The 19732-nt window shown below is 37.4% G+C and overlaps 1 protein-coding gene and 1 long non-coding RNA gene across 4 annotated transcripts in view; one reads left to right on the top strand and one right to left on the bottom strand.

Moving 5' to 3' along the window:
• UGP2 (UDP-glucose pyrophosphorylase 2) overlaps nt 1-19732 on the bottom strand; it is a 46318-nt gene that overhangs the window by 22545 nt on the left and 4041 nt on the right. For all 3 annotated transcript variants that reach the window (XM_019717927.2, XM_019717938.2, XM_019717923.2), the window contains exons 2-3: nt 8775-8902; nt 7855-7962 (exon numbers count right to left, since the gene is read on the bottom strand). In XM_019717927.2, coding sequence (XP_019573486.1) covers nt 7855-7962; nt 8775-8888 — 222 coding nt within the window. In that variant the 5' untranslated portion in view covers nt 8889-8902. The remainder of the gene's footprint in view (nt 1-7854; nt 7963-8774; nt 8903-19732) is intronic.
• Nucleotides 8400-14448, top strand: LOC141571555 (uncharacterized). The gene is made up of 4 exons (XR_012496387.1): nt 8400-8490; nt 10305-10434; nt 12581-12749; nt 14329-14448. It is a non-coding gene; the product is annotated as an uncharacterized LOC141571555 (long non-coding RNA).

The raw sequence follows: 19732 nt of genomic DNA, 5'->3' as shown, positions 1-19732 counted from the left end.
CTGCTGTTCCATTAAAAACTGTAGCAACTTCCCAAATGCTGAAGAGATATAAAATTAAAATATCCCCATTACAATTGTGTACTTTAAACCTGGTAAACTAGAGAACAGATGACAAGAAAAGAACTGGTAGAAAACCCAAATGACAAAAATAAGAAACCAACAACAAAAAAAGAGTGGTTACAGATGGCAAATGATCCTACAAAGTAGGAGGTTAACTATGAAGAAAGGTGCCAACTGCTCCCCAAACCTTAGTGTAACCTAGAATTCTTTATAGAAATTCTAGGAAGTTCAAAAACTTCTGGATATTTTTTTTAACTGCAAAAGGCAAAACAAATATGTATGATAAAAAGATAAAACTCAAGCACTAAAAAAATATTCATTATCCTTTTATAGAAATCAGCTGAAGTCATAAAATTAGTCAACCCTGAGAGGCATCTGGACCATATCTTTATCAGCTAAGGTGGTAGTTTTCAAAGAACACTCCACTTTAGTGTGGATTATAAAGGGCAGAAGTAGATGACCCAAGGAGTTGGAAACGAGTTCAAATAGAAGAGACGGGAGGGTCCAAACGCCAACCAGCTTATGTGACTAGGACTAATTCTTTACTGAAATCACCTCACATCTCCCCTACAAGAAAACCCTTCTGTTAGTCTGTGGACAAAAGATGCTTTCAAATAACTGATATTCCTAAATTCTCTTAAAAATAAAACTGAAGCCTCTAACAGCATCCTGTCTATTCTGTACACTAGCTTTAAACGCTGAGGTACTAAACAGCCACTGAGTCAAGTAGTGTAAAGCACATTGTTAACTTTATTACATAATTCACATTGTTGGAGTAGCCTTGAAGAAATGAAGGTAGGGGCAGGCGAAAAGGCCAGAGGCTATAAAAAGAAAGTTCTATGGAAGATTAAAGGCAGGTGTGTGGGGGAGGGGTGGTCAAAGGCTAAAAGAAAGGCCAGATAACATAAAACAGAGGGTGGAGGCTAGGCTGACCTCTTCCTTTGGAGAAGTCTGAATGAAGGAAAAGGTAGTATTTTAAAAAGATACATATTTGCTTAGCTTGTGTGTTTAATTGATGTGGGAAGTGGGAACCAGAGGCTTGTAGGAGGTTTAAGAAGAAGCATATTGTAAAGCTCACAGTGAACTGTTCCGGATGATGTTCTATATCTTGACTGTGATCGTAATTCAACGAGTATATACATACATTTGCCAGAACTCATAAAACTGTACACAGAAAAGGGTCCATTTTACTATATGTAAGTTACACCTCAATAAACCTGACATTAAAAAACATAAAAGCTATTAACAGCTAAAATGCCAATTAACCTTATAAGGTTTGTTTACCACATTAAAAAAAAATAAAAATAAGCATTTAACTATTTGGGTTGGTATTTTACAATGTTGAATATCTAAACAAACTGTTTGAGGTATATAATGAAGCATGATTTTTAAATTCTGTTCCAATGTTCCATTAGTTCCTCTCATAAATGGAAAGTGTAGTTTCGGACATCTCTCCAGTGTAACCAAGAAGTCTGCTCTGAAAAAGTGTACATGTATCCACAGTTTCATTTACAAAGAAATCTATGAAGGGCCTACAACCCCTGTAAAGACCTCCCAGGTTGAGATGTCTGGTGTAAATATTGCAGTCTTATCTTGGCTATCAAATAGGAGAAGCAGAGCGTCAGCTGTCCACATCTGATCTAAAATAGGAAAAGGATTTAGTAAAATATCCCCAAGGAATTACAGAGCAGAAAGGATTAAAATTAGAGGTAGGAATGGGTCACCTATCTCATTTTATATAAAAATTCTCCCAGTAAATCTTGTAGGTTCAGGGCTGTCCTATATTAATCAAGATAATGGAAACTGCCTCACAGTTGTACCACAGATGAAGATGTGGGATAGGAGAACCTCACAAATATGCTTTTCTCATCTGATTATAAGATGCAAAATACCTGCATAAAACATATACATTTAATATATGCAAGGCCTAATATTAAAATAATCTGTATTAGGCCTTGCAACACATGAACCAAGGTCCAAAATGACTCACCGTAGGGTGGGGGTTGAGGAGGGGGGAATGGGATGCTCAAAGAGTGGTACTGCCACTATTACCCAGGCTACGATTTTCCCAAGGAGCTCAATTCTGGGGGTACTATGCACACAAGGGCCGTGGTTAGAGCCCCTGTCCAACAACATTACCTGGGGTTTCTCCAAATCAGTCATGGAACTGACACCAAAGCAGCCACATCTTTACCATTACTATTTATAAAGTGAAACAATAAATAACTAGAATGGAAGTAAGAATCACAGACTCATGGTCAGCCTCCTTAGGCATGTCCCCTTCCTGAAATAAAAGTCCTGTACATAAAGGCATGTGAAAGAAGGTAGTCCTGGGGAAAACTAAAGACTGTTCAATTCAATGTGGAATCAAAAAGTAGGGAATTAGATTTGTCAATATTTGGTAAATTAGTATTAGTATATTTGCTTAGATTAGTGATTCTATATACTACCACTTTAAAGCTTTATATCAAGGAAAAGATGAGGCTCTTATATCCAGCCATGTCCTCAGGGCCATTTCCTCAAATACCACTGTTTCCTTCTGGTAGAATATTTTTACACATTCAGGATCTCATTTTCTCTTTACACACACACACAAGTCTCTAATGGCTTTGCCATTAGCTGACTGCAGTTGGGAAGTCACCATATTCAGAACAAACCATCCTGTGTCACTCATGTCAGATCCTTCGCCCAATTGCCTGTAGTAAGTCTTTCAGAAAGATGGGCAAACATTAGCTGCACAATATACTCCGATTCATCTTAAAACAAACAAACAACAAAAACTATGTACTTTTACTGGGCATATACACTGTAACTTTCTCAGAATGCCTTGTCATTTAAACATAGACATCTCAATGTTTTTGTACTAACAGACTAAGAGTATGAAAAGCTCTGTTATTTTATGGAGCAAAACTATTGTAACTAAATATCATATTGGTATGATATTCTTTATGCCAATTCTCTGCCTCAATCAAAAATAAAAAAGTTGACCCCCATATAACTCCTCCCCATTAACAAACAACAACCCCAACCGTTTGAGGACTTTAAAACAAGAACCGTGACAATCATAAATCAACCGGGGACCTTGTGTTCCCACTTCTTATAGTTTTCAGAGTATAGGTATTTCACCTCCTTGGTTATTAAATTTATTTCTAGGTATTTTATTCTTTTTCATGCAATTATAAACGGGATTGTTTTCTTAATGTCTCCTGATCATTTGTTATTAGTTTATAGAAATGCGGCAGCTTTCTGTATATTAATTTTGTATCCTGCTACTTTACTGAGTTCTTTTATTAATTCTATTAGTTTTTTGGTGGATTCTTTAGAGTTTTCTATATGGAATATCATGTCATCTGCAAATAGTGACAGTTTCACTTCTTCCTTTCCCATTTGGATGCTTTCATTTCTTTTTCTTACCTGACCGTATGGCTAGTCTAATACCACATTGAGTAACAGCGGTGAGAGGGGGCATCCTGTCTTGTTCCTCATCTTAAAGGAAAAGCTTCAGCTTTTCACCATTGGGTATGATATTAGCTGTGGGTTTGTCATATGTAGCCTTTATCATGTTGGGACAAGTTCCTTTTATACTCACTTTGTTCAGTTTTTATCATAAATGGATGTTGAATTTTGTCAAATACTTTTTCGGCATCTACTGACATAAACATATGATTTTTGTGCTTGTTTTTATTGATGTGATGAATCTCATTAATTATTTTGTGGCTGTTGAAACACCCTTGCATCACTGGTATAAGTCCCACTTGATAAAGATGTATAATCCTTTTAACGTACTGTTGAATAAGGTTTGCTAGTATTTTGCTGAGAACTTTTGCCTCTATGTTCATCAGGGATATTGACCTGTAATTTTCTTTTTTTGTAGTGTCTTTGTCTGGTTTTGGTGTCAGGGTAATGCTGGCCTCACAGAATGAGTTTGGAAGCATGGCTTCCTCTTCAATATTTTGGAATAGTTTGAAAAAAATAGGTACTAATTTTCTTTAAATGTTTGGTAGAATTCATCTGTGAAGCCATCTGGTCCTAGGCTTTTGTTGGGAGTTTTTTTATTACTGCTTCAATTTTATTGCTAGTAATGGTCTGTTCAGTTTCTCTGTTTCTTCCTGGTTTAGTCTTAAAAGGTTGTATGTTTCTAGAAATTTATCCATTTCTTCTAGATTATCCAATATGTTGGCATATATTTTAATTGTTCATAGTATTCTTTAATGGTCCTTCATATTTCTGTGGTGTTGGCTGTAATCTCTCCTTGTTCATTTCTCATTTTACTTTTTTTGGGGTCTATCGTTTTTTTTTTATGAGTCTTGCTAAGGGTTTGTTAGTTTTACTTACCCTTTCAAAGAACCAGCTCTTAGTTTCATTAATCTTTTGTATTGTTTTTCTAGTCCCTATTTTATTTCTGCTCTGATATTTATTATTTCTTTCCTTCTACTTTGGGTTTTATTTGTTCTTTTTTTATTTCCTTTAGGTGTCAAGTTAGATTGTTTATTTGGCATTTTTCTTGCTTCTTGAGGTAGACCTGTATGTATAGCTATGAACTTTTCTCTTAGAACTGCTTTTGCTGCATCCCATAAATTTTGCAAACTTGTGTTTTCATTTTCATTTGTCTCAAGGTAGTTTTTGATTTCCCTTTTGATTTCCTCTTTGATACATTGGTGGTTTAGTAGCTTGTTTAATCTCCACGTATTTGTGTTTTTTCCAGTATTCTTCCTGTAGTTGACTTCCAGTTTCATTCTATCATGGTCAGAAAACACACTTGATATAACTTAAATCTTCTTAAATTTATTGAGGCTTCTTTTGTAGCCTAATATGTGGTCTATTCTGGAAAAAGTTCCATGTGCACTTGAAAAAATGTGAAATCTGCAGTTTGGGGTTGAAATAGTCTACAAGTGTCTATTAAAATCAAACTGGTCTAATGTGGCATTTAAGCCACTATTTCCTTATTAATTTTCTATCTGGGTGATCTACCCATTGAGATAAGTAGAGTATTAAAGTCCCCAACTATTATTGTATTACTGTTAATTTCTGCTTTTACAACCATTAATATTTACTTTATATACCCAAGTGTGTCTATGTTGGGTGAGTAGATATTTACAATGTTATATCCTTCTTGGATTAACCCCTTTATCACTATGTAATGTCCTTTGTCTTTTTATATTCTTTGTTTTAAAGTCCATTTTGTCTGATACAAGTGTTGCTATCTCGGCTTTCTTATTGTTTCTATTTACACAGAATATCTTTTTCCATCCCTTAACTTTCAGTCTGTGTGTCTCTTTTGACCTAAAGTGAGTCTCCTGTAGGCAACATATAGGTAAGTCTTGTTTTTTTATCCATCCTGCCACCCTATGTCTTTTGATTGGCACATTTAGTCCATTACATTTAAAGTAATTATTGATGGGTACTATGCTTATTGCCATTGTGTTAACTGTTTCTTTGGTTGTTTTTGTTGCTCTTCTATGTTCCTTTCTTCTTCTCTTGATCTCTTTCCTTTTGATTTGCTGGTTTTCTTTAGCATTTTGATTGTGTTCCTTTCTCTTTATTTTTTTGTAGACTTTTGATTTATGGTTACCATGAGGTCCATACACATCCACTTAAGTCTACAGCAGTCTATTTTAAGCTGATAGGCATTTACGTTTAATCACATTCTGAAAGCACTACATTTTTACTCCCCCTTCACTCTTTACGTTTTGATGTCATGTTTTGTATCTTTTTATTTTGTGCATCCCTTATTTATTGTAGTTATAGTTAATTTTGCTACTTTTGTCTTTTAAGCTTTATATTGCTTTTTAAGTGGTTGATTCACTGAGTTTATTATATATGTACCTTTACCAGTGAGATTTTTTTCCTTTCCTGTATTTTCTTATTTCTGGTTATGACTTTTCCTTTTCTGAAAAGAGAAGACCCTTTAATATTTCTTGTAAAGCCAGTTTCGTGGTAGTGAACTCCTTTAGATTTTGCTTGCCTATGAGTTAAATGAAATAGCTCTATCTTCCAATTTTGAAAGTCACCTCTGTGTAACTGTGTCCTGCATGGTTTGGGCAGGCTGGTTGTAGTCTGGGTGGGCATGCGTGGTGCAGCGCCTGCCCAGAAGGAGTGGGCTCTGGGTGGGACAGCCTGGTATATGTGTGCATCCTTGCCCTTCTGATCTGGGCAGAGCTGCCTGGCGTGGGCAGAGCTGCTCAGTGTACAGGCAGCATGACCTGTTGCTTTGTCTGTTGCCTGAGCCCAGTCTGGGCAGGGCTGCTCTGCTGTGCCTCACAACACCCTCCTAGCTCTGCACTTTTTCTGGATGCAGCAGGCCTGTGTGCGCATGCACTATCACACTTTCCTAGTTCCGCACCCTCTCTGAGTGGGTCAGCTCCACTATCTCTGCCCTTTCTCTGGACCAGGAAGCCCTGCACGTGGGTACCACAGAGTTTTGCTAACTCCATACTCTATTTAGGTGGGAATCCTGCGTGCATGCACAGTGGAGTGGCCCCTTTGTCTGTATGCTGTGGTCCTAGATCCTCCTGTTCCTGCGAGATCTAACTCCGGGAGGGGTGGCTGGGACATGCTACAGTGGTCTTGCAGGTTGGCCAGAGAACCAGGATGGAGTTTCTGCCCACTATCCATGTGCAGGGGAAACAAACACTGGCGCTCCTGGATAGTTCCCTCAGCTCCGGAGAACTCTTACAGTTCCCCAACCTTCTCTGTGTGGTCTCTCTCTCGTCTGTTGTTCCGAAGCTGTTCAATTGGCTCTCAGGAGGAATTACTCTAAATATAGATGTACATTCCACGTGTTCTTAGGGGGAGAGCAAGTTCAGCATCCTCCTATGCCACCATCTTGGTCCCCCCTCTAGACAATCACTTCATTTAAATGATCCATTCAACAAACATTAGTTCAGGACACATGGTTCCCTGGCCTTAAAACCTAGTATGAAGACAACACAGGCATACAAACAACTAATTCCAATTAGGGTGGCTTAGTGCCACATGATGGTAGAAAAAACCACTAACATCTGCAAAATGCTTCAGAGTTTAACATGTTTCCACATATGTTTCTTCATGAAGCCTCACAACAACCCTGTAAAGTACATAAAGCACTTGGTATTATTCTCCTTTGACACAAAGCTCATACGTAGTAGAGCTAGGATTTGAACCTCTGGTACTATTGCACCACACCTTTTCAATGCAGCTTTCTGCTAGGGGCTGATGATAGTGGTGGAAGCATTGGACTGAGCCTCAAAGAATAAGCAAGATTTTGACAGGTGAAGAGCCCATAGCATTCTAAGGAAACAACATACACAGAAGTCTAGAAATAGAATGTGTGCAAAGGAACAGCTGGGTTGGTTCCCACAAGGAAGGCAAGGGAAATATGGCTGTGTGGGTTGAAAGCATGGAGAGGCCTTTAAGTAGCTGACTTAGCATCTGTACATGACCCTCCAGACAAAAAGACATCAGATGGTTTGGGAGAGAGAAGGAAGAAAAGAACATAAGTGAAGTTCTTACTGTGTTTGGTACTTTGCCAAAGAACTGCCTCATAGTCAGGGATATTAAGTTATTAGGTAGTGGTAAAGGGAGATTAGACTTTCACAGTCCTCTGCAGAACTGGAAAGATGGGTCTAATGGAAGGGAAAGTGGTAGCAGGCTATCTCCATAATTACAGCACGAGGGGACAGTTAATGCAAAGCAGCACTCCTGTCTGTGTCTGAAGTGATGGTTTTTACTGGCCCTTTTATACTACTCTATTTCCAATGTTAAACCAATGTCATAAATTATCTTAAAATTTCCTACATATTACCTAAAACTTACCGAATCTTCTGGAGGTCTCTGGATTTTTCCCCAATCCACAGAAGGTCCCTTTTCTTGCAAAAATCTATGAAATAGCTTGCGAAATCCATCAAGGTCTTTTTTAGTGTGCTATGAAAACAGAAGTCATTGTTACAACTAGCAGAATGCTTAATATTTAATAAAAACAGATATATATTATACACTTAAAATGTCTTTAATGAAATTCTTATATTATTAGAACCATGGGTAGAACAGAGCCTTTTTATACCCCAATTTAAACTAAAGAAGAAGAAAAACTAACAGGAACCACGCATAAAGGAATACAAGTAAATAACCCTCCCCATCTCCCACCAGTATCATGTAATCTGACCACTAGCTGGTCCATGAGAATTCCCAGTGGTGTGCTGTATTTATTCACCAATATCTTTCTCTACTTCTTTTAGGTGAAAATAAATCTTCACCAAGAGAACAAAAAGGAACAAAACACAGCTAACCTCAAAACATTAAGTACAAATTGAAATTTGAAAATGAAAATATTATCTATTGATTTATAAGTAGAAAAGTAAACAAAGTAATATGGTTCTATCAGAACTGGCTCTTTGGAAAAGGCACGCAGGATTCATGGTTGATAAACTACTCAATTCTAACTGAACATCGGTATGTATTTCTCTACCCAATGATACCACAACACAGAACAAATAAAGTATAATTTTGTTCTGATTCTTTCAGACTTTAGAAACTTCATAGAATTAGAAAAGGAAAAGACAATGGTTTTACGATGGCCAAACACTGAAAATCCTTAATTGTTAAGCAATCCTAATTATCTTTTTTTAATGTTCTCATTACATCTTATGCTTATTTTAAGCTGGATAATCCGCCATCAGCAATAGCAACTCAGCACGTAGATGGATGAAAGCAAAAAAACATTGTAGAGTCCTTACCTCAAACTCATGTGATGGTGCTGTGATGAGTATTTTTTCTAGTTCCCTTTTCACAGATAATTCTAGCTCTTGTCGAATGACTTCTTGGAACTGAGAAGCGCCATCATGAGACATTGCTTTGCTGAGATCTTAAAACAAAAATGTAAAACCACCAATTGAAAAATCAGATAGCCATTCAAACAGCTGGTAAACTACAACTGGTTTATTTCTGGTGTTCCAGCAAATGGAAAGGGTTCAATCCTATAATCCCGTCATCCTCTCAATGAATTTTAGTAATGTCAACTAGTTAGGACTATATAATCACATGTGCTCAAATTTGACTGTTTGGCACATCAATATGCTTTACTAGTATGTCCAAAACAATGGACACTTTTGGGAAGATGGGGCAGGTGGAAGTAAAAGGATTCATCTTCATGTGAGTACACAGTTCCATCTCTACTACTGTTTCCCTCCTAGCCATCAGAGCTGGAGAAAACTGAGAATGACTGGAATAGTGTTAATGAGGGTATGTTCTGTGGAACACGCCCTTTTGGAAGCTGCATCAAAAGAGAACTGAAGGGGTCCGGCAATTTCGTAGACGCCAAAGACTCCTTCCTCCTCCAGGCCAGATGAAAATTTTAAGGAATCCTTTCCATTTTAGAAGGAGAGCACTGCAGCTTCACACTCTTTACTCAAGAAGAATCTCTTGAGAGATATTGACAGTTCCAAGGTGCCTCTACTGCTCTGGCATCAAAAGTTTCACTTTAAAAGGAGAAGGACACAGGGCTGCCCCTCCCCTCTGTGCCTCAATTTCAGTCAAGACTTTGCAATGCTCATCTGTGTCAGACAAGACTATCAGGGCTTTTGGCAGAGTTGGGCACCTCTGTGACAAACGGATCTCCCTAAAGGTGACAGAAATGCCTTTTAGATGAAAACCAACAAAAACAGAAAAATACAGAAAAAGAAAACATCCCAGTTCCAAGTACTTGGGAGAACAATGCCAACACAGAGGTTTCACACACTTATCTAGATAGTAATTATCCTGTCTTTTTATAAAACAAGGGATGATCAGATTATTGTTCACCTCCCCCTTTATCCTCAATACCTTGTTTTATAAATGTAGATTTGTGAAGCTTATGTTCATTTTGTTTGATAACTAATTAGTTCTACAAATGTTGGTTAATCTAGTAGAAACATATTTCAATAAAGATAAAAACACTCCCCCATACCATAAATTCTTTCATCTGGGCAGAAGTAAACATTTATATAAACAAAATTAAAGCCAACATAATCAATTTTAAGATACTTTTGAGAGCAGAAATTAGTAAATTATGTTAACTCCTGAGGCAATTTATTTCATGCAGACAGCCTCTCCCTCTCCCAATTATCTAAAAATATTTAAAAATGACATACTTAACATAGCTCTTCAAAAATCTTTTATACACACTTGCCGTCATATTAAAACCCAAGAGAAAAAAACACAAGGAAATTTGTTGAGAACACACAGGCTAATCCTAAAATAGCCATTTTCTAACTGTGTTCTTTTTACAGGCATAAGCGACAACACAACTAAGTTTGTGGACTCCAGTAAAACTACCAAAGTGACCCAAACTGTGGTTCATAAATAACTTCTTCGTGAGCTAAGAAACACATATGTCTGTGTTCCATCAACAACCTAAAGGTATGTTTCAAGTAATAAGAAGCAATTTGATTATAATCTGTAAAAAACCAGTGACAATGGGTGCGTGTAACTATGACAGGTAACTAAAAACTCTAGAACATTTTAAACTAGAGTTAATGTGATCAGCCACACATATTCACCCCTTGGCTGACTTTGCTGTAATTTACAATCTATCACAGATTAAGTCCCCCACCCTGCCACCCATGGATACCTGGGATGTGTCTCCCCAAATCCTGAAGCCAATTCCCACATTAATGTTTAGAAAATAATTTGGAAGAAAAATCTACTAAATATGAAACCTCTAAATTAAAGAACACACATGAATTGTTTGATTCTGTGTCAGAATGATTAAAATAGATCAAGAAATTACTATATAATAATTTTCACAATAAGGGGACTGTTTTTGGTTAGTTTCAAAGACATCTATAGACCGCTGCTTTGTGTGCTGTACATACTGATGACCAGCATTCAGTCACATTCCTAAAAATTAGTGATGGAAACATTTAACTTACTTTAATTTGCGGCAAATGCCAAATGAGATAAAACTAAATGCAACTGCAAAGTTTAAAAATAACTACATAGCTGTCTATGAGCTGTCTATATGACAACAGTCCAAAAAAATAAAATAAAAAATAACCCAGCAAACTTTAGAGACTTTCTCTGCAGAATAGCTTATCAACGTACATGACTTAAGGTTAAAATGCATAGAACCCATGTCACTATCCTCCCTATCAAGCCAAACTAAGAAAGGCTGGTTGAAAGACTTAAATTTAATACAAGTGATGGTTGCCAGCTGCGGCAGGTCCAACCTTCAAACACTGATTCAAAAACAAACAAACAAAAAACAACAAAACTTAGACACAGATTCAAACTCCAGTCATGACCAATAGCCCTACCCTTTATTCCTCCCATTTCTCTGACAGCACAATGCAAATGAAAAACAATTTTGTATTCCTTCTACCCCCACAACACAAAAAAGAACAGTACAATAAGCCCATCCTTTCTACTCCAATCCCTCTCCTTTCCCTGAGCAAAGTGCTACTGTGAAGTTCTGTTTTTCAGTGATTAGAGAATAAGGACGGGCTTTTAAGGAATAAAGAATAATCAAGAAGAAAGAATAAGGAAGTGTGCTTACTCAAGAAGAGAGTCTATTTTAAGCACCTGGCACAAACCAGGAGGCACAGAGCTAGAAACCATTTCCCTCTGCAGTGACCTCCTTATCCATCCTGAATTTTTAAGAAAGGTCTGGAATTTCTGGTAGGAAAAGAAATACAGACCTTAGAAACTTTCTTGGACTTACCATTCTCAGGTTACACTTCTGGCAATGACAGCTGTGATTCTAATGGAAGGTCAAGTAAAGAATTCCATGAATAATGTAAGATTTCTAACTTTCTAAAATGTTTTGTCCCTCACTTCCTAGCAATAGAGAATTGATTCTCCTCGAATTTAGACAGAGAATGAATTAAGGATCAAACAGTTCATTCCCTCAGTCATAAATCAAAACATTTTTAGAGATGAGAGGGAGCATTTAATCTACCCTCCACATTTTACAGATATGAAAATGAGGCTGAAATAGTTAAATGACTTATCCAAGGTCATAGAGCAGGCTAGTTATGGAACCCAGAAATAAAGCCAGTTTATTCTGAGCCCCAGCCTAAGACAGAGAGGTGAAAATATCTTGCTCATTTTTTCCTCTTAGTCCAACTCTCTTTAATCCATGGCACAAAATCCCTAAATAATACTCTCCTACAAAAGCATTTCTATCAGAATGTCTTCTTATATCCAATGGGACAGACAGAACACTCCCTGCCACATAAAACTGGGCTAACTAGAAATGTCATGGTTGACTTCATTACAATTTAATTTGGGATATGTCTGGCAGTAACTATTTCTAAAAGGTTTCCTCCCCAACCCCAATTTCCTAATTCTTCCTTGTTCATAAGAACTAAAATTTCAACATCCTGGACTGTTCCTCTATCCAACTGGAGCCAACGAGAGAGAGAGAGAGAGAGAGAGAGAGAGAGAGAGAGAGAGAGAGAGACACAGAGAGACAGAGAGACAGAGAGACAGAGACAGAGAGACAGAGAGAATCAAGAGGTAGGAGACACTCAATCTAACAAGTAATTGTTTTCATTTCTTGGTGCAGGTATTTCAATTCATCCATTTCAGTAACTAAGAAGTGTACATAATATCCTTCCTGGACATCCTGATACTGGCACAAACCAAACAATTTCGCTTTCTAAAGTAGAAAGTTAGCTTCACAGTGCAAACACGATGGAAAGGCTACAGAAAGAACACCAAGAGCAACACAGATGGTGAGGAGCTGTCCGCCGGCCACCACTCACCATTCATTTTTTCTGATCAGTCTCAACCATCCTTGGAAACCCACACTGAGATGTACCCAAAGTCAGAGAATTGGAGAGCTCACTTAATCTTAGACTGGGAAATGACTGGTGATACCAGTGTAAAACTCCAGGAATGTAGCAGCAACTGGAAACAACCAGGAATGAAACTAAAGACATATACTGACTAGATTTATAATCAGTTAAAGCTAAACATCTTCTTCTGGGTTCATACTGTGTAGTCCTTTAACCTCAGTTATTTGTGAATATTCCTCCTAGAAAAGCTTTTCTTCTTTGTATTCCATTACCCAATATTTCCCTACATCTTTTCCTACATCTCTGTCTGGGCCTGTTTCTATAACTGACTCCTCTTTTTTTCCTACTCCCTGGATTTCCTAAGCTTCCATCCGCAGACCACTTTCCCTCTCCGTTACTCCCTTACCAAACTCCCAAATATGTGCCTCACCCTGATCATTTTTCACAAGTTGCAGGCTCACACCCCTAGTCCTCTACACCTTTTGCACCTGGATACTCAGCCGGGCACCTCAAACTCGACATGTCCTAATGGTCTAAACTGATTCATCTCCCTGCCCTCCGTGGCAGTAACATTCTCCTAGTCACTCCCGGGGGACCTAGAAATCTGTCACAATTGGCTCTTCCCTCTTCTCCCTTCCACGTTACATCCAATCCAATACCACACTTCTTAACTGAATCACCACAGTTCCATTCACCGCTTTCCATTCCTGCTGCTGCTACCGTAATGTCCCTCTCATTTTCACTCTCTCGGTCGTGATGATAACAGCTGTCTAACTAGTCTGACCATGTGTCACTCTAATCTTGTACTACCAAGAAGAATGGATTGGTCCCCCTAAGCAGCAACCCCAACCATATCGCTTCTCTTTCTCATTTGATAGAACTTCATTTGAGGGGAAATACATATACACAACTTCCTTAGCCAGGCATGTCTTAAAAACCAAGTTGAAGTACCCTTGTGAGTAGCCAAAACTAGTGAAAGTGCTAAAGCAGAAGAACGCTTAAAGGTTGCAATTTCCTGCTCCATTTGCGACATCTCAGTAGGGCTTCTAAAACTTTACTGTGCATACAAATCACCTGGAGGGCTTGTTAAAACACAGATCCCTGGGCAAGCTCCCAGAGATTCTGACTCAGTGGGTCTGGAGTGGGAGGATATGCATCTCTCAAATGCGAATGCTGCCAGTATTGCTTTGAGTAGCTCTGACATAGATTATATTTCATTCATATTAATATGTGTGTAGCAGCCATGCATTGTTCTTCTCCCTACCCCAATGCTATTCTATCACTTATTCTCTGCCCCAAAGCCATGTGCTTTAGAGATGGCACCAGGCCCAGATCCTAAAGCCTTCCCAGTGACTGGTTTAAGCATGAAACATAATACGTATGATTCTGGCCAGTGAGCCACAAAGGACTGTGGAGAAAGGTGTTCCTCAATGAAAAAAAAGAGAAGAAATGGTGCCTTTTCCATCCCTGGACATAATGTGTCCGTCCTTCATCTCTTGTTTCTTCTTCCATTTAGGGACCTTGAATGAAGCTGACCAAGAAGGAGATAGATATGCTTGAAGAGAGCAGAGCAGAAGGAAGGAAAGACTGACGTAATCTTTGTACTGAATTAACCAACCCTGGAACAGCCTACTTCAAAATTAATGTGACACAAGTCCCTCATTTAAGCCAACTGAGTTGGTCTTTTCCTGCTCCATGAAATTAAAAGCATCTTAACTATTATAAGATTGTTCCAAAACATCTCAAGTGTCATCCAACACTTTTAGAAAAGAAGAGGCAGAAAGGAGGAGAAAAAAATGAGAGGTTCATAGCCCAGTGTGAATTCCAAAATCATGAGAGTCATCCCAAACTCCAGGAAACCTGGTCCCTCAACCCCCAGAGGCTCCAACTGTGACTTGAGTGAGGAGCTTCTGCTATTTGGGGAGTGGCATTCCTAGTGTTCTAGGTGGTCGTTTCTGGACATTCAAAGAGGCCTTCCTTTCTATCACAACCCTGACGTTAAGGTTTTAACCACTCCTGCTTCTGTACTATATCAAACACCTCCCAAACTCGGTTTCTTTGCTTACGTGCCTGTTTATAATACTTTAAGGGTACAAGCCATATTATATTATTCAACTTTTACTCCCCAACACCTGGCACAGTACAGGCACCTATAATATATAAACTGGAGATTACGACTTAAATTCTCATATTAGTGGCTTGAACAGTCACTAATATATAATTTGTCAGTTAAGTTTAAATGTAATCTCCTAGAAATCTTTCTAAACGAAGCAAGTTTGCCCATTTACAAATAACACGTTGACATGGTAGATCCGTGTACCATACCACTCCTTTTAACATTATACTTTGAAAAATTTACTCAACATCTATTTCACCCAACAGATTATAATCTCTGTAAGAATAAATCATGTCTATTTTGTTCATTGCTGGATTCCCAACTCAGAGCTTGAGACATACTGAATACTCAAATGGTCTAAACTAATTCATCTCCCTGTGCTTATTAAATCAGTAAGGAAGAGCCTATTGTGCTGGGTATAGATAAAGAAGATGGACTCCAGTCTTCTGGAGGTAGTGCCTGATAAGGACAAATGCAAAGTGTTTGAGAGCCATAGTTTGTGACCATGGGGAAGGAAAGCGGGGCTAAGAAAAGTATGGGCTGCATCCTGTGTACATGCGGTCCCTAAGGCTTCTCAAGCAGAGGCTGATTTATCAGTCAAGTATCAGGGACATGGTCAAAGAAATTCCAAACTGGTAGGCAATCTAGACAAAATAACCTCTAAATTTCCTTTCAATTTATATTACCTTATATAAACGTGAGCATGTTTTCACTAACTTTAGAGATTAAACAAATTTGAGCATTATAGTTAGATTTAGGAAAAATATGGAAAATTATACTCCACATCATTCAGTCATATAAAAACAATTAGTTGATTTTATATAATCAATTTTATACACTTTTAGTATTAAAGTCAATGTTGATTGTTTTATATTGTAAATTATAGTGTAACTATTTACATGTACGTAGATTTTTAAATGACTCAACCTTACATACGTATGAATGCTTAATAAATGTGTTTTGATAAAAAATAAAAAGGCATCAGGCTTTTGAGAACTGTTCCAATACTCCAGTACTGAATATACAGAGCTACTTGCTAACTGAGATTTTTGCTAATCATGCACTGCTTCCTTTACAAAAATTTTAACTGTTAGAATTTATACATAAACAAGATTTCTCATTAATAATTAAGAATAACCCTGCTCTCATACACTAGAGTAGCTCTTAAAATTAAAACAACAGAATATATCACTTCTGGAAAACAGAACATTCTGTTCTGACGGAAGAGATGTGTCCACTAGTTAAGTAACAACACCTTTGCATTAAGTTTAATGAATGATAAATAAGGAAGAAGGCATGCCAAGGGGTGTATCACATTCATTTGGTGAGAGGAAGGAAAAGGGATACAAAATAAAATCACCATCAAGCACCAAAAAATTTGGCAGGTCCGCCTTATAATTTGATATATGTGCACTTAAATAAAACTTTGAAGCTCGGAAAGGCTTTAAGGTCACTGAGTCCAATTCCCTTATCTTGGAGATAAAACGCGCAGAGAGATGCTGACTAAGGAAGGACACAGTGGCAGCCTGAAGTGGAATCGAAACCCTGCTGCCTAGTGCCCTGCTTCTCCTTCCTGGAGGACGGTCTCCCCTTTCTTGGTTATAGTGCATCTTACATGGTTTATCACCTCCAGGTGTGTGCCATCAAATCTGAATGGAAACTGGCAAAAACCCAACTGTGTCTATTATGTAGGGTTAAAACTACATATCAGAATAAGCATTCTCTTGTGCTCTTCAACTTTTCCTTCTATATAGTTTATTTTCTGGGCAATGAAAAAATCGAAGAAAGCTTTTATGCCGCTATAAATATTTTATTACCCAAGCTAAGCATTTTACCATTGGCATAAATGAACCCAAAACAGTACATAGAACCGTGTTATTCTGTTTTCCTGAACTCTTTGGAAGTTTTAAAATTGTAGGCAGGGATATAACATAAAGGAAACATCACATCAGCCTTTGCCAGGGCCGCAACCAGAGGAAAATACAAACTCCAATCACCTCATCTGCTGGTCTCTATCGCTAAGGAGCAAGTGGCGCTATTGTTAAAGGGAGTGTCCCCTATAATAACACTGTTTACAAGCTGGTGACTAATAGATAAAAAGTGCATTAAGCATAATGACTATTTCATACACATGAATACAATGAATATTAAGATATGTTAAATCACAGAGAAACAGGAAACTCGATTTACATACGAAAAATTAAAACAAATATTTAGAAGTGTTTTGGAAAATGAAACATTTTGTTGTTTATGTTAAGTTAATTGAGACAACATAGCCAATTTCTTGATGTTTCTCAAAAACAATCCTTAATTATCAAAATGGTTTGGGGGCACAATCAATCTCATTTGGCAATGACTGAGAAAAATAAACAATGGGACTGTTGGCAGCGGCAGAACTTGAGCCCTAGACAATTACTCTGCAACAAAGTAAAGGAGATGCCTGCATCGCCAATCAAGAAAACTAGGAAACAGCCTTCAAATGAAATATTATTCCCTTTCTCCCACATAAGCCCAACCAAAAAACACAAAGTTTAGTTTCTTTCAATAGCTTAGCAAGCGAACTTTCAAAGAATAAGTTAGGAACAGAAAGATGTATGCCTGGTAGTATACTTTCAAACATTTAGACATATGGTTTCAACTACCAGTCATGAACAACTTATTAAATTAGTCAAGACCAAGATGTCCACAATTCAAACACTAGTATACCAAGTTTAAATATATTTTAGAAAAGAAACTGTAGGCTGTGTCAAAAGAACACCAGTCTTTAGAAAAACTCCAGCTTCTAACAAGATCCTAAGCAATCAAAAGATGGTTAAGTGAATCATTATTTCATTCACTAAATCCCAAACCCTCAGAGGCTCTCCCCCACAATTTTATTCTAATATTCCTATAATATTCTCCACTGGCTATTCTGACTATTAAGAGAGAGAGCATTATAGAAAGTTAGCATAGTCAACTCTTAATCATTTATTTTTTACAGATAATCCAGAGTTAGTTTGACTTTTGAATATTTGTTTATATTAACTTTTCAATAATGGATATATCTGACTTTCTGGGCACTTTCACAAAAAGTACCAAATACAACTTGGTGGAAACTGGAAAATTATAGTATATTATTCTTTTACCTAGAACATTTTCAGTATTAGGCCAACAAATGTTCCTCACACAAAATTAAGTATCCTATTATTTTAATTAAAGTTACTACAATTGTCTATGAAAAATAACAGAGAGAAGGGTCTCTGTGAAGCCATATTACAAGAAAACACCTACTGTACAAAAATTAATACCTTCGAGTATTTCCTTTTAAAATTATTTTTCAATTTATCTTCAGAATATTAAAATGGCACTACTGAGAAGTGTACCAGCTAGTATTTCTTATTTCTCTAATGTTCCTCATCAATTTCTTTTTTCCTCAGTTGGCTTTCACAAATGAAAATCATCCATCTTACTAGAAGAAAGATCCAGTTATCAAGAACAAGGCAATTTAATCATAGAGATTACAAGGTTCACATTGGAAAACAAAGTTTTCATCAGCTCAACTATTTGAGTTTCTTTTCATTTTCCATTTGTAACGGTGACTCTGAATTTAACTAATCCCTCTCTCTCTAGGCAACATAATGAATCCTAAGCCACATCTTTAAAAAATGAGGAGCGAGCATTAGTCATTGCTTTGCCACCTTTAGTCCTGCCTCATATCCATGCCACAATCCCCCTGGGCTAAAAGCATCCTAGTCATCTAAATAAATCAGCAACAGGCTAAATTTGGTGTAGGATTTGAGAAAAACCAGGCCAAGGTCCGACCAGGCCCAGAATGCTTCTCATCCCTCTATTCATCTGAGGCCCCTCTAGTTATAATTAGCTCAGCTAATCCTCCCTGGCTAGTCGCCATCTACCAAAGAGGAATCACCAAAAAAAAGTCTTAAAAAGAGAATTCCAACAAATGGGAAGGTTGACAGGCCTCAAATATTTTTTAAGTGAACACAGGTACTCAAATGGCTTCCCCTGAAATATAAGAAAGTAACTCAATTTAAGAACATTAAGAGACTTTTTTTTATATAATTTAGACAGATAATGGCCTACTAAAAACAGCTTTTTTAAAAAAAAAAGTTCCTCTAATATTATAGTATAAGCACATAACACGGCCTTAGCTGGCTAGATGACAACAGACCCTGAACCATTTATAAAAGTTTCAAATCTTGTAGGGCGATTACCCCATAGCTCTTAGAACTTTTAAAAAGCAAAGTCCATAATGATACCAAATGACAAACATGGCAAAAAATCACAGCTGCTAATTAACCTTAGCACTTCCAACTGTGATGAGGAGCCACTTCTCACTCAGCTAGTACTCAACATTTATTTAGAATAATTGGGGGCCCTGTAACAACCCCTGGAGGGGAGAAAACTAGCAAATGGAGAATATCACAGGCAAGTAGAAAGTGACCTGAGGGCAGAATACACCAAACCATGGAATTAGGCCCTAGATGCACTAAAAAGTCTTCCTAGGAAAAAGGATCTTAAGTGTCTGAGGAACACAGACTTGGGAGATACCCAAAGAAAGTTGAACCTTCTTTTAGCCAAAGAATATATACTGAGAACTCTTCTGCCTATTGACATTAAGTATTTTTATTAATTGAACAGTTCTACCTCACAACTTATGGTCAAAGCACTTGAAAATGGAGATGCCCAGCTTTCCTATAAAGCATATTGCCTAGATTTGGGGGAAGAGATTCAAGCTAAGTGTAGCAACCCCAAATTCCACTATTCAAAAACATGTGTATGCAAAACAGTTATCTTCTGAATTGCA

Source organism: Rhinolophus sinicus, linkage group LG05 (assembly GCF_036562045.2).
Source record: "Rhinolophus sinicus isolate RSC01 linkage group LG05, ASM3656204v1, whole genome shotgun sequence".
In the NCBI taxonomy this organism is placed as follows: Eukaryota; Metazoa; Chordata; class Mammalia; order Chiroptera; family Rhinolophidae; genus Rhinolophus; species Rhinolophus sinicus.
Note: the sequence above shows the minus strand (reverse complement) of the source record. Positions and strands in the feature narration are given on the sequence as shown.